Genomic DNA, 14,471 nt, shown 5'->3' with positions numbered 1-14,471 from the left:
ATTTAATTTTTAAATTGGTAGTAATAATTTATTAAAAATCACACAGCTTTCTTAATAGGAATATTTTTTGGTGAGACTATTTTCTAAAGGATTGATCCCCAAACGTGTATTCACATACCATACCAATACATTTTCGCAACTGAGGGGTCAGAATGATTTATAGCATTCCTGATAGAGAGGAAGCGCTGTTTTATTGATTGGGGTCAGGAAACTTTTGAAAGATTTATAGCTTTTCGTACCTTCTCCTCTTGTCTCCTGATTCAACTGATTCATTCTGTTTACTTATCTATCTGCATAATGGCCATAATCTGGGCTTAAATCAAGCAGGTTTCAAATTTTTAATATCTGGAAACCTAAGCTTTCGCAATTGAAAAATGCTTCTTCGAAAGGTTTGTAAGAAAGAGGTCCAGCGAGTTTTCTTCGTTTAAAAGTACACACTCAACGCCTTCTACAGAGCTGGGTAAGTTCTGAGGAGGAGCTCAAGCAAGGCTATTAAATTGGCACATCCGGGACACCTGGGAACCAAGCAGAGGCTCCGCCCCGCGTGGGGCGGAGCCTCGGACGGTCGAAGGGGCCGCTCGGGGCTCTAACTTCCCTGAGCGCGCGGGCCGAAGCTGGTGTGGCGCGAAGCCTGAACGCGTCGGATCGCAGCGCAGGCTCTCACCATGGCGGAAAGCGGCCGGACGCTTCAGGCCCGGGCGCTCCTGCAGCAGTGCCTGCATGCCCAGCTGCAAGTTCGCCCAGCCGAGGGGGACGCCGCGGCCCAGTGGGTGGAGGTAACGTCGTCTCCGTCGTCCTCTGACGCTCTGGGGGCGGTTCTTGGCGCGCTGTCGCGGTGACTGCTTCCCCCACGTTCCCCTCCGGACTACTGCTGTGGCCGGCGCGAGGCCGCGGGCTGCTCTGCCCCCCACTGCCCACGGGGGGCTGCCGTTTTACCTCCTTGAGCTGCGTGAACTTTAGGCCTAAACGTGTCAGACCTCTTGCTTCATAAGAGCAAAGGCCTTGCCGCGCCCTTCTGATTGTTGGGGCTGCTCCTGACTCCTGCAGGTCTGGTTCGAGCTTGTAGATTAGATTTGCTGGCGTTCAGATGTTTTTGATTCGTACTCCAGATTTCATAGAACTTCCCGTTTATGTTGGCTGCAGCTAAGTCTTAGCATAGAAATGAGCTTTCCCAAGAAACAATTTTATTTTCAAGAGACTTAGAAAATTTGACTGACTTCCAGCTAGAAGCGGACACCACTATTTTTACAATAATGTTGCATCGTTATGGAACACATTTTCTCCAAAAAATTTTAAATAATTTTCACCAGTATGGTTTCGTTCTACTTGCATACTTGACTTTTTAAGACAGCCTCCTTCCCACCCCAAATAAAATGTTCTTTAAGGCCCTCGACTTACTTTCAGAGTAAGTTGAAATGTAGGAAAAAAATTAGTTCGTAAGTGAGACTTTTGGAGATACTTAGAAACTTTGATGTAGGAGAATCTCATTCACTCATCTGCTGAATTTTGACCCAAATCTGACAATCCTTGACAATCCTAATCACTGTGTTAAATATTACTAATGAACTATCATATGTAGGTGATCTTTCTTAAATCTGTTTAAGAGTCTGTTACCCTCTGCTAAGTTGGAACTATTTATAAGCATAAATATTTCTGTATCTTCTCCTCTCCTCTTAGAAACTTCTTTTTTTTTGCTTATCCTTTTTTTTTTTTAAGGACCTTTTGTGTGGTCTTGATTTCTCTTCCATATTTTGAAATCTTACTCCTTTTATGTTTGCTGTCGTACTAAAGAATGACCTACTTTTATAGTTGCCCCACCTGGGTTCAGTGCCCTGCCACTGCACCTTAAGCAAGGGCAGCCACCACTGTGGAGGCTTGCATGTTGCTATTATGCTGAACAAGTTTCAGCAGAGCTTCCAGACTAAGACTAGGAAGAAAGGCCTGGCGACCTACTTCTGAAAATCAGCAAATGAAAACCCTTACAGCAGTTCAGTCTTGTGAATGTGGTCTCCATGAGCCCAGGGCCAACTAGACAGTAGCTAACAACCATATGGCACTATAAACCCCAAACTATTAATATTTATTTAGATCCTTTCCATGCTGCTTTATCTTTTTATGTTCATGCCACATCTCCTTATGCAAAATTATAGATATGTTATATTATCCTTCCAAACTATCAGTTCATGTTTATAAACTTAAAGATATGTTTAAAGCATTCCCTCCCACGCCTACACATGACTAAGTTAAAGAGCTGACATGTAATTAGATATTGAAAACATGTAAATTCTTTCCCTTTCTCAAGTATTTTCTTTCCTATTCTATTGTTAGAAGTTTTTTTTCTTTTTAAACATTTTAATTGTTAAAGGATTCAAAGGTTACTTTGCTTATCCTTAGTTTCATTCATTTAGACCTTTGTTATCACGGACTAATGATTTTCTTTCTGGGAAGTGAATGTTTTAAAGTTATAATGAGAATTATCTATACGTTTCTGTGTACTGGAAATATTTTATACCAAAAAGAAGCTACAGGGAGACAGCCCAAGATGGTGGTTTAGTCAGACACACCATGCTGCCACCTTACAGCAAAGACCCAAGAAACAAAACAGGTACAGATGACAATCCTAGAACTGCAAGCATCAAAAGGAAGGATGAAAAATTAGATCAAATGCCAATTGGAAGAAGAAACTAAATGAAAACAGCGAATGAGAAGAGTTACGGATCAGAGGTGCTCTGTCATTCAGTCTGATGCAGCATGGCCATCTTGAGACAAAACAAGCAGTAACTTCAAGTGAGGAGCATAGGAAGGCAACTATATGGAATTCCCAGTAGACAGAGAAACTGTGTAGACAACATGGAGTGAAGCAAGATGACCAGGACATGAACTGGATCTATGAAGGGAAAGTGCAGTACGGCAGGCAAGAGCTTTAGGAATCCTGGCAACCACAGAGCAGGAAGGGAGCCAGGAACCAGAGACAGGACCACTCACAGAGGCAGTCCCTGACCATTAGAGGGGGTAGTGCACACAGAGTAGTAGATCCTTAGATTGTCAGCAGGAAGCCATCTACCCGACCAGACTTGGGACAGCCTCTCCCCTTTGCATTTGGCCAGGGCTATGTCCTGATTGCTGGGTGCAGCTTACAGGGAGTACCCCAGCACTCACACCTGATGATCGGAGGAGCATGCTCCCCTGTCCCCCTGGCCTCCTGGTGACAAGTGATGTGAGCCTCCCCACCCCCACCTTCCCACCCACCCAGGTACCAAGGTATGAGCACCTATTCTCCCCCACCCCTGCCCCACTCACGATCGGTGACAGGTGTCCACTGCGCCCACCTCCCCTCCACCGCCCACCTAGTGAGCGGCACTGCATGCTTCTACATCACCCAGCACTGCCCACCTGTGAGCAGCACCATGCACGCCTGTGCCACCAGACTGATGACTGGTGGCAGTGCACCAAACCTCCCCACCCCCCCTCTGCTGCACTGCCCACTCAGTGATCAGTGACACGCATCCACCCCAACCGCGCCACCTCCACTGCTGCAACCCTGTCTGTCTTGATATATCAAAACAAAAAAATAAGGACAAAACAAACATACAGTCAGTAAATATATAAATAAATAAAATAACACCTTAATGCCTTGGAGACAGCAGGCAATAACAAGTGATATGAATAAGCAGGATGAGATGGCTCAAACAAGTGGGCAAAGTAAAGGGAAACCTTCCTGGGAAGAAATGATAATAAAACTACCTGAGATGGAATTCAAGGACTTATATTTAAATCCTCAAAAAGATCAAGGAAAGCACAGAAAAAACCCTAGAAGAATTCAGGAAAATAAATACAAGAACAAAATGACAGACTCAATAGACGGGTAGAAATCATACAAAAACAACAACTAGAATCAAAATACAATGAGATACCATCTTACCCTGACAATACTAGCATTAATCAAAAACAGAGATTAGAAAATAATGTTGGAAAGCTTATGGGGAGATTGGAATTCCTATACACTGCTGGTGAGAATGTAAAGTGGTACAACTACTATGGAAAATGATATGGCGCCTCCTTAAAAAGCTAGAGGTAGAAATACCATATGATCCAGCAATCCCACTCCTAGGAATATATCCTGGATAAATAAGAGCCATTACATGAATAGAAATATGCACACTCATGTTTGTTGCAGCACTATTCACAGTAGCAAAAAGATGGAAACTACCTAAGTGCCCATCAACAGATAAATAGATAAACAAGTTATGGTGCATACACAGTGGAATACTACACAATGATAAAGAACACTGATGAATCCCGAAACATCTCACAACATGGATGAATCTGGAGGGCATTACGCTGAGTGAAATATGTCAATCACAAAAGGACAAATATATGAGACCACTATTATAAACACTCAAGAAAAGTCTTACATACAGAAAAAAAAACTCTTCGATGGTTACGAGGGTGGGGAGAAATGGGGAGGGCAAATCACTGACTAGATAGTAGACAAATGTCAACTTTGGTGACGGGAAAGATGACACAGTATAGGGGAAGTCAGCACAACTTGACCAAGGCAAAGTCATATAAGTTTCTTAGATATTTCCAAACACTTTGAGGGACTGAGTTGCTGAGGCTGAGGCCTGGGGTCCATAGTCTCGGGGAACATGTAGGTCAATTGGCATAACATAGTTCATAAAGAAAATGTTCTACATCCTCTTTGGTGAGTAGTGTCTAGGATCTTAAAACCTTGCAAGCGGGCCATCTAAGATTCATCTGTTGGTCCCATCCCATGCGGAGCAAAGGAGAATGAAGGAAATAAAAAACACAAGGAAAACATTAACCTTAAAGGACCACAGGAACCACAGCCTCCGCCAGCCTGAGTCTAGAAAAACTAGATGGTACCCATTTATCACCACTGACCACTCTGAAGGGATCACAACAGAGAATCCTGGACAGAGCAAGAGAAAAATATACAACAAAATTCAAATTCATAAAAAAGACAAGACTTATTAGTCTGACGGAGACTGGAGGAATCCCCTGAGACTCTGGCTCCCAAACACCAAGCTAACTCAGAACTGAAGCCACTCTTGAAGCCCACTTTTCAGGCAAAGATTAGACAAGCCTATAGAAAAAAAAACAACACACATGAGAAATGTACTTCTTAGTTCAATCAAGGATACGAGTCCAAATGGGCAACTCCTACCCAAATGCAAAATAAGAAGTCAGAAAGGAACAGGAAAACTGGATGAATAGACACGGAAAACCCAGGGTGGAAAGGGGGAGAGTGCTGTCACATTGCAGGGATTGCAACCGAAGTCACAAAACTGTGTGTATAAATTTTTGAATGAGGAACTAACTGGAACTGTAAACTCTCACCTAAAGCATAATAAAATTTTTTAAAAACCTAGAAATTCAAAAGATTATCAATAAAATATCAGAAATAGCTAACACAATGGAAGGACACAGAAGTAGAATTGAATTGATGGAAGAACCGGCAAAATAGAGGACAAATCCCTTGATACTAATTAGTTTGAGGAATAGAAAAAAGAGTGAAGAAAAAATGAAGAAAGGCTAAGAGTTATGCGGGACACCATCAAGAGGAATAATTAGATGTAATAGGAATTCCAGAAGAGGAGGAGAAAAAAAAGTAGAGAGAATTTTTAAAGATATATTGGCAGAAAACTTTCCAAATATCATGAAAGACGAGAAGGTTTCCATTCAAGAAGCCCAATGAACCCCATATGGAATAGACTGCAGAAGAAATTCACCAGGACATAGCCTAATCAAACTTTCCAAAACTAAAGACAAAGAAAATTCTGAAAGCATCTCATGAAAAATGAAATACCACTTACAAAAGGGCACCAGTAACACTTAAGTGCTGATTTCTCGTCAGAAACTATGCAGGCAAGAAGGTAATGTGATGACATACATAAAATCCTGAAAGAAAAGAATTGTTAACCAAGAATCATATCTCTAGCAAAATTGTCCTTCAAAAATGATGGAAATCAAGGTAATTTATAAAAACCAGACCAGCCTTATAAGAAATATTAAAAGGAGTTCTTTGTATAGAGAACCAACGATATCAGATAACAACCTGAGATAAAGACACATGACAGCATCAGCTAGGATACCAACTCAGATAAAGATTCTACAGAAGTAAAAGCTACAAAACTGACTACTGGAGCCAGAGATGTTCAGCTGTAAATGAGAACAACTTCAAAACAAAGTGGGAATAAAAGGTGTAGTAACAGAACTTCCTTATGGGGAGGAAGTCAAGATGATTTCAAGATATAACAGACTGTTTTCATTTGAAGAGGATAAAGGTAAACTTCAGGGTAACCACAAAGAAAATTAATATATCTACTCACCAAAATAAAGAAGATAAAAAAGACTCAGTAAAAACAACAGAAACAACGATTGATAGGAAAAGAAAATCCACATACAGAAAGAACTCAGCACAGAAAATTATGGGAAACAAAGAAACCGTTAACACCACCAAAAAAAAAGTGTAGTAAAATGACAGCAATGAATTCATACCTATCATTCATCAGTTTTAATGTAAAGGGATTAAATGCATGAGTTAAGAGACAGAGAGTAGCAGAATGGATTAAAAAAAAAAAGAACCTATCAATATATTGCCTGTAAGAGATAACACGTTAGACACAAAGACATAAAAAAATTAAAAATCAAAAGATGAAAAAATATATATCAAGCAAAAAGAAGCTACAAGGAAATTGATTTTGACTTGAAGAGAGGAATCTGTAGGCCTCAACTTAAGATCTATTACTGAGATAAACTAAAAAAAAAATACCTTAATGACGAGATAGTGTGGGTGAGTGGAAAGAACAGGTGTCTATTTCTGCAAATAATCAGATACTTAATTCTGACATTGCAAGTGTCCAAATATGAATATACTTAAGATACTGTCTCTTGCTGAAGCCATGAGGCCTGTGACAGTGGTGCAGACATCCATGTCATTCAGTATCTCCTAATTATGAGTATGCATTTGAGTCCCTTGCCTGTTGTTTTAGAAGCACAGTTTTACCTTTAGAAATGACTTCTTTTCCAGGTGAATCGAGTGTGAGTGCAGACCTACATTTACATATAAAACCATTTATATAACACATAGAGCTTGGGAAATACAGTTTGAACGTTAATGCAGACAACAGACAAATTGAGTCCCTTTCATTTACAAAACAGTCTGCAAAGTGATTTGGGAGTTAAAAATGTGAAATCATGCTGCCTGTCCCCTTAAATTTATTTTTACAAACTCATTTAATAAATACTTATATAGCACTTGGAGCCCTGGTGGCACAGTGGCTTGAGAGCTTGGCTGCTAACCAAAATGTCAGCAGTTTGAATCCACTAGCTGCTCCTTGGAAACCCTATTGGGCAGTTCTACTCTGTCCTATAGAGTCACTATGAGTCAGGATCGACTCAGTGGCAACAAGTTTTGTTTTCTTTTTTATAGCACTTACTGTGAACCAGGCACTATTGTAAGCACTTTACAAATACTAACTCATTAATTTTTATAATAGCTCTTTGTGAGCCAACAATGTTAATAAACAAAGTAAAAAATTTAATGATCAGAATCAAAATCATTTATCAAGTGTGTCTTTTCCATACAGTTATAAGCATTGCAATGAGTAAGGGAAATAGTCTCTGTCCTACTTGAGCTAATAAAGACATATCCAAGTCATTATATAAAATAAATAGGCATAAATGTAGGCCACATTCTCTGCTAGCAAACAACCTTTATATCATATCATGGAATTTTTTTTTAATCACTATGTTCAGGGGCTCTGGTGGTGCAACGAGGCTGCTAACCAAAAGGTCAGCAGTTCAAATCCATCAGCTGCTCCTTGGAAACTCTATGGGACAGTTCTGCTCTGTCCTGTAGGGTTGCTATGAATTGGAATCGACTTGACAGCACACAACAACGATGACTATGTTTGTTTAAAGCATTAACAACAACAATAATAAAACAGTTTCATAGAGTTTATTGAAATAGAATCAGACCCTTATTTTCATTATTTTCGAGTAAATGGATTAGGAAGAATAAAGAATGATGATGTCAAAAGACATTAGTCACACTATTGTTTATCCATCAGCCATATGTGGTATAATGTGATTTTACTTGGTATTGAATAAATGGGGCCTTGCAAACTAATTATTTCTAAGTTTATCAGCCTTACTTAGGGAGGAGGAGGTGGTTGATGGTCCCAATGTTTTTGATTATAAATGTTTGAAGGTATAACTTGTGGTCTTCACTGTCCTTGGCTGTATTTTAAACATAATTTTTTAAAGAAATGATAACTGAAGTAATTGAAAGCGGAAAAAGATTTTTTTCTCGTATCAAATCTACTGTAAAACTTATTTATCTCCCTTTGCTTTTAGCCTCTAGGCCTAGAACAATTGTAAAACTTTACCTGTTCAGCTCTGTTTCTCTATTTAGAAGTTTCTTTCTAATCTGAATTCACTATTGTGATTTCTCATAGGTTCAGAGAGGACTAGTGATCTACGTGTGCTTTTTCAAGGGAGCTGATAAAGAACTTCTTCCCAAAATGGGTACGTGTTTGATGTTGTTCCTTTTTTAAGACAAAAAATGGGCAGCAACAGACAGATGAACCAGAAGGAACAAAAAGCACGATCTTAATTTGTGCTGGTATGGAAGTTAGAGATGATTTAACTCTGTCTACTGTTGTTAGCTTTAACTAGTATTTTAACTAGTATTTTCTGCCTATTCCAAAGTATCAAGTAACCAAGTATGGTAAAATTCTTTTAAAACATCCTGCAGGATTTCAGATGGCTTATAGATGGGCACATACCAACCGTGCACTTTGAGATTCAGCCAAAGATACAGAAACTTGTTGGAAGCAGAGTGGCCATCTAGGGAGAAACAGATGCTACATTTCTTCTTATAGTTTTCCTTAGCCCCCAGAGTTCCTAACACGGCCATGTAGCTGCCAGTGACACTGTCTGTAAAAGGTGTGGGGCTTCTATTAAATCTTGACAGCTGAGGCTCACATCATTATTATGGAAAAATTTACACTAATCATTTATTCACTTCTTTATAGGAAATATGTATAAATATAAGTTTCTCCTGGTTGTTGAACCAAACTCAATGTCACCAAAGCCACACTGCTTCCATTGACAGAGAAAGCAGAGTCAGTGTTCAGACATCTCTGAACAATAATTTATCTGCCTGTAACTTTCCAGTTTGCTGGACAGTCCATAGCACTGCACATTTCCTTGTGATAATTACACAGGTTCATACCAAATCAAATCATTAACATATGTAAAAAAAAAGAGAAAGATCCTGAAATAATGGGGCTATCCCTAAGGTTGGGCACCAGTTATATTCTAATGAATAAAGGTCAGCACCTGTAGTTGGATTAAAAAGAAATTTAAATTACACATATGGGTTGTTGAAGCACGCATGCAAAAGTTAAGGGTAAATAGCCTATTGAGGAACAGTTTGGACAAAGAGCTAAAGCTTTTAGAGGGAATTTTGTACTAGTATATCAAACATGTTCGACTAGCTTTTAGCTTTGTCAGAGGGTAAAAACTGGATTTAAAAAGGAATTATGATAGGTGAGGATAGAAAGCCAGCAAGTGTAATAATTTGAAATTTGAATTCAGAGGCTAATAGGGAGCCATTGAAGGGTTTAAGGAGAAAATGAAATGAGGGCTTCTGTTATAAAGGACAGAGTCTTAGTGGTGCAGTGGTTAAGAGCTTGGCTTCTAACCAAAAGGTCAGCAGTTCGAATCCTCCAGTCGCTCCTTGGAAACCCCTGTGGGGCAGTTCTGCTCTTACAGTCGGAATCGACTCAACAGTAACAGGCTTTTTTTTTTTTTTTTAATTACAGAGGATGATTTGCCAGGTTCTTATGCTTGAGTATTGGACACTTTGTCCACTTACCTAAATTAATATTTTGCCTTGGATTAAATATGTATTGGCCATAAAAAGTATAGTAGAATTCTCATGGCTAACCAGTAGAGGGAGGTATATGAAAGTATAATAAATTGTCCTTCCTTTCTGCACTGTTTCCCAAAATTACTCACTTAGTCTGTTACTGGAAACCCTGGTGTCGTAGTGGTTAAGTGCTACAGCAGCTAACCGAGAGGTCAGCAGTTCGAATCCTCCAGGTGCTCCTTGGAAACTCTATGGGGCAGTTCTAGTCTGTCCATATAAGGTTGCTATGAGTCGGAATCCACTCGACAGCAGTGGGTTTGGTTTTTTTTTTTTGGTTTAGTCTGTTTCTAGTCTGAGGCCTGGATAGCTGGGTAGTGATTTCTGTTGCCATGAAGTGCTCTGGAGAGTTATGGTTTCTTAGAAGCAGTCAATAAATGGGCTAGTTATATAAACAATGTCCTATTCGTAATGGAGAAAGTTAGAGGCATTTAAAAATAGACGTTAGTTAAGTGAAATTTGATAGTGCTTGATGCATAGCTTGGGAACTCATCTGGGTGTTCATCTTGGCAGGTTTTTACCAGGTTAACTCCCTGATTTGACGAATGGGGGAGCATGATGAATCCTTACTGCTGTTTTCTACAGAATCTAATTGAAACCATTGACTATCTTGCCAGAAAGCATGCCTTTTCTAACCTCATTTTTGGGCAGGAGTGTGAGGTTTATATACTTTCTCTCTTTCACTCTTTGTGCTTTTAGGACTAATCTGTTCTTTGCAAGCAAAAATCATTCATACCTTTACAGGGGTAGGGAGATCCCAAGGCTATTTCTATTCAGCGTCTTTTTTTGTTGTTTCAAAATGGTTATTGTTGAGATTGTAAAGGTTTTCTAAGTTTCAGTTTTTAGCTACACATAGATTTTTATCGTAGTTTGGACACTTCTCATTAGCTAGAAGAGTATGATTTCATAAATGTTATAAAAATAATATGACTGTGTTTTCTTGTATGTATATGAAGTAGTGCTGGTGCCTATATGTTTTAATTTACTTTTTCAGTAGTAACAATGAGTTTCTGATGATTCTTGCTTTTGCTTTTACCCTTTGCCCTAGAATATTACCAGTGGGTTATGTATTTGTAGAATGATTAGTGCATGTTTATAATACTTTTGAGGTTATGAAACTACAAAACGAGCTGTCTTGTAATGAAATTGAACCTGTAGCCAGGTCTCTTAACATAGAACTCTAGGCAACTACCAGTAAGTTTAATAAATGCACAAAAATTTTGATTAATAGTCTTTGTAATAAAGCAGAATTTGGTGTGAGTAGGATTTGTTGTGGCCTTTTTCCAATGTGCTTTACTTAATGAAATATGAAAAGGAGCCAGGAAGGTAAAATTTTCTCATGTATCTCTGGGACAACAATATTTTGAGGTTCCAGTATACAGTTAATTCTTTAGACCTTTCCTGGATAGATTTACTGTTGTTGTTGTTTTGTGCCATTGAGTAAATTCTGACTCATAGTGACCCTGTAAGGAGAGAGTAGAACTGCCCCATAGGGTTTCCAAGGAGCAGCTGGTGTATTTGAACTGCCAGCCTTTTGCTTAGCAGCCATAGCACTATAGCCACTACACCACCAGGGTTTTACTGTTAGGTGATCTTAACTGCCATGTCAGATTTAAAACACCATGCCAGTTTTTTGTAGCAGATTTGCCCTATTTTTGCTTAGATCATTTAGCTTAGTGAAGAAGTTTTTAAATCTAAGTACACACCCGCGAGAAATTAAACGATCAACTATGCGAGGCCAGACAACATTTACCCAAAAGCAAAAATAAGGCAAGGAGGGGCAGGGAACCTGGATGGATGGAAACAGGGCAGGCAAGGTGGAAATGGTGAGAATGCTGACACACTGTGGGTATTGTAACCAATGTCACAGAACAGTTGGTGTATGAATTGTTGAAGGGAGTCTAATTTCCTAGGTAAACTTTCACCTGAAACACAGTAAAGTTTTCTTTAAAAAAATTGAAGTACAGACTTTTGGTAAGAAGCGTGAGCTGGCAATTGAGTGTGAAACATGGGATTTGTTGACTAACTAAAAGATTGGTAGTTTTCTTTATGTTTGTTTTTCACTTGAGAATGTGTTCCCTTTCTTCCCACCCAGTTAATACACTGTTAAATGTGAAATTAAGTGAGACGGAAAATGGCAAGCATGTCTCTATATTGGATCTGCCTGGCGACGTTCTTATCATTCCTCAGGCCACTCTTGGGGGAAAAGTCAAAGGAAGAAACATGCAGTATCACTGTAACTCTGGAAAAGAAGACGGGTTAGAACTTTATTCCCAGTTTGTGACTCTATGTGAAAAAGAATTAGCTGCTAACAGCAAGTGTGCTGAAGCTGGGGTTGTGGTGGAACACGGCACTTACGGGAACAGGCAGGTGTTAAAGCTGGATACCAATGGACCATACACACACCTAATTGAGTTTTGAAAAATTAAAATTTGTTTCTACGATTGTTTCTGGAATAAAATGATATGAACTGTTACTGGATTTTCTCCTCCTTCTTAAACACTAATATTTCCAAATTTTGCATCATTTTTCAACAAAACACCTGGCTCCTACACATAACTGCAACCTGCTTATTGGATGAGCTTGCTAAGTCACTTAAACTGGGGATCTCCATCACTTTTCATCCTGCTTTCCTCTTACCCTTCCACTCAAAAGTTCGAAAAGATGTTTTATTGACTTCATAGTCGTTGTGTAAATGTTCTTAGGGAGTTATATTTAAAAGATTACATAATCTGAAGTATTTTGCAACGAAGAATTTTGTGCAATCACGAAAAAATCATTTTTTATACCCTCAAATTTATGTAGTATGTAACAATAACTGCTTACATTAAAATTAGGTAAAATCCACAAACCAATCATAACTTTGTCAGTTTTGTTTTGCAATTTCAATTCTCCATATTTGTAATGAAAGAATATGTTGCTTACAATTGTTTTTAATAACAAATCTGTGAAAATAATAATGATCTGTGAAAATTTAATATAGAAGTATTATCGTGTATTATAATAGTATGCTCCATGGATATCTAAGCACTTTAAGTTATTTAAGAAGTCTTTAGTTGAAATAAGAACAAGGTATAGAGAATTAAAAGCTGTTTTTATTTGATATAAAAAACAAAAACCGACTCATAGTGACCCTATATGAGAGAGTAGAACTGCCCTATAGAGTTTCCAAGGAGTGCCTGATGGATTCAAGCTGCCGACCTTTTGGTTAGCAGCCGTAACACTTAACCACTACACCACCAGCATTTCCGTTTAAGATATAGATTGGTTAATATTTTTTCAACTTCAAACTTTTTAGGTAGGAAGTTCCTTTCCTTTTGAATTATATTACTGTAAAAGGAAGAAACAAGGGGAGCATTCTACTTGAAATTATTTGAAAATAAGTTGACTCATTCATTTCAACTTTATTTGATGATTTTTTAAAATAATTTTTCTATTAATGATATAAGACAGCGCTAATAAGGTACTTTTCAAAGGTATCTTAGCCATCTAGTGCTGCTGTAACAAAAATACCATAAGTGAATGGCTTTAACAAACAAATTTATTCTCTCACAGTCTAGTAGACTAGAAGTCTGAATTCAGGGTGCCATCTCCAGAGGAAGGCCTTCTCTGTCAGCTTTGGTGGAAGGTCGTTGTCATCATTCTTCCTGTTTGAGGAGCTTTTCAGTGCAGGGACTCTGGGTCCAAAGGACAAGCTCTGCTCCTGGCATTACTTTCTTGGTGGTAAGAGGTCCCTCTGTCTCTTTGCTGGCTTCTCTATATCTCAAAAGAGATTGACTCAAGATACAACCTAATCTTGTAGATTAAGTCCTGTCTCATTAACATAACTGCCTCTAATCCTGCCTCATTAACATCATAGAGGCAAGATTTACAAACACATGGGAAAATCACGTCACATGACATAATACTGGGAGTATGGCCTGGCCAAGTTGATGGACATTTTTGGGGTATACAATTCAGTCCATAACAAAAGGCAAGGGAAGATAGAGAATATAAAAAATTGAAAGAATAAATGGGTCAATGAAAGGTAATATTCCCATTTTTGAGAACTCCTCTGACCTAATTTTAAAAGATGTTTCTTAAGAGTAGAAACCAAATAATGATATTCCTAATTACCAAAAAGATGGAGATATTAACATGAATAAACATCTTAAACAGCTGCTGAAAATGCCCTTGTGTTTTATAATTTCTTTAGGTCTGTGTTCCTCAGATACTTAATGTTTTTATTATCACAAAAAGTCTTATTTTCTCTATACCCTTCCTGTACTATTCTATTTTGGAACTTCAAAATCAATAACTTGCTTGGTAATGAGCTCATTGTCCTTAAATTTTGTTTTATTGATTCGTAATACACTTATTGAAATGTAATAAACTATTCATAAACTTGCAAGCTCCAGTTTTCTCAGAGCTTCTCCAAGGTGGTGTATATGTCTTTCAGAAAGATTATGTGTTACCTATTTTAAGTTATTTTGATTTTGTGTCTAGGTGAAATGCTGACTCACAGCCCTAGAGT

The 14,471-nt window shown here is 38.5% G+C and overlaps 1 protein-coding gene across 1 annotated transcript; it reads left to right on the top strand.

Annotated features, from left to right (window-relative positions):
• Positions 1-553: 553 nt before the first annotated feature.
• DTD2 (D-aminoacyl-tRNA deacylase 2) lies at positions 554-12,439 on the top strand. The gene is made up of 3 exons (XM_003408732.4): positions 554-776; positions 8,484-8,553; positions 12,054-12,439. Exons 1-3 carry the CDS (start codon positions 666-668, stop codon positions 12,377-12,379), a joined length of 507 nt encoding a protein of 168 aa, XP_003408780.1. The 5' UTR covers positions 554-665; the 3' UTR covers positions 12,380-12,439.
• The last annotated feature ends 2,032 nt before the right edge of the window (positions 12,440-14,471 follow it).

The sequence above is a fragment of the Loxodonta africana genome, chromosome 10 (genome assembly GCF_030014295.1).
Source record: "Loxodonta africana isolate mLoxAfr1 chromosome 10, mLoxAfr1.hap2, whole genome shotgun sequence".
NCBI classification, from domain to species: Eukaryota; Metazoa; Chordata; class Mammalia; order Proboscidea; family Elephantidae; genus Loxodonta; species Loxodonta africana.
The sequence above is the reverse complement of the archived record's forward strand: the minus strand, read 5'-3'. Positions and strand labels throughout refer to the sequence as shown.

Coding starts and splice junctions, on each gene's coding strand:
- DTD2 (XM_003408732.4), top strand. CDS start 666: ATGGCGGAAAGCGGCCGGACGCTTCAGGCCCGGGCGCTCCTGCAGCAG. Junction 777..8,483: donor CCGCGGCCCAGTGGGTGGAG/GTAACGTCGTCT, acceptor GATTTCTCATAG/GTTCAGAGAGGACTAGTGAT. Junction 8,554..12,053: donor AGAACTTCTTCCCAAAATGG/GTACGTGTTTGA, acceptor CTTCCCACCCAG/TTAATACACTGTTAAATGTG.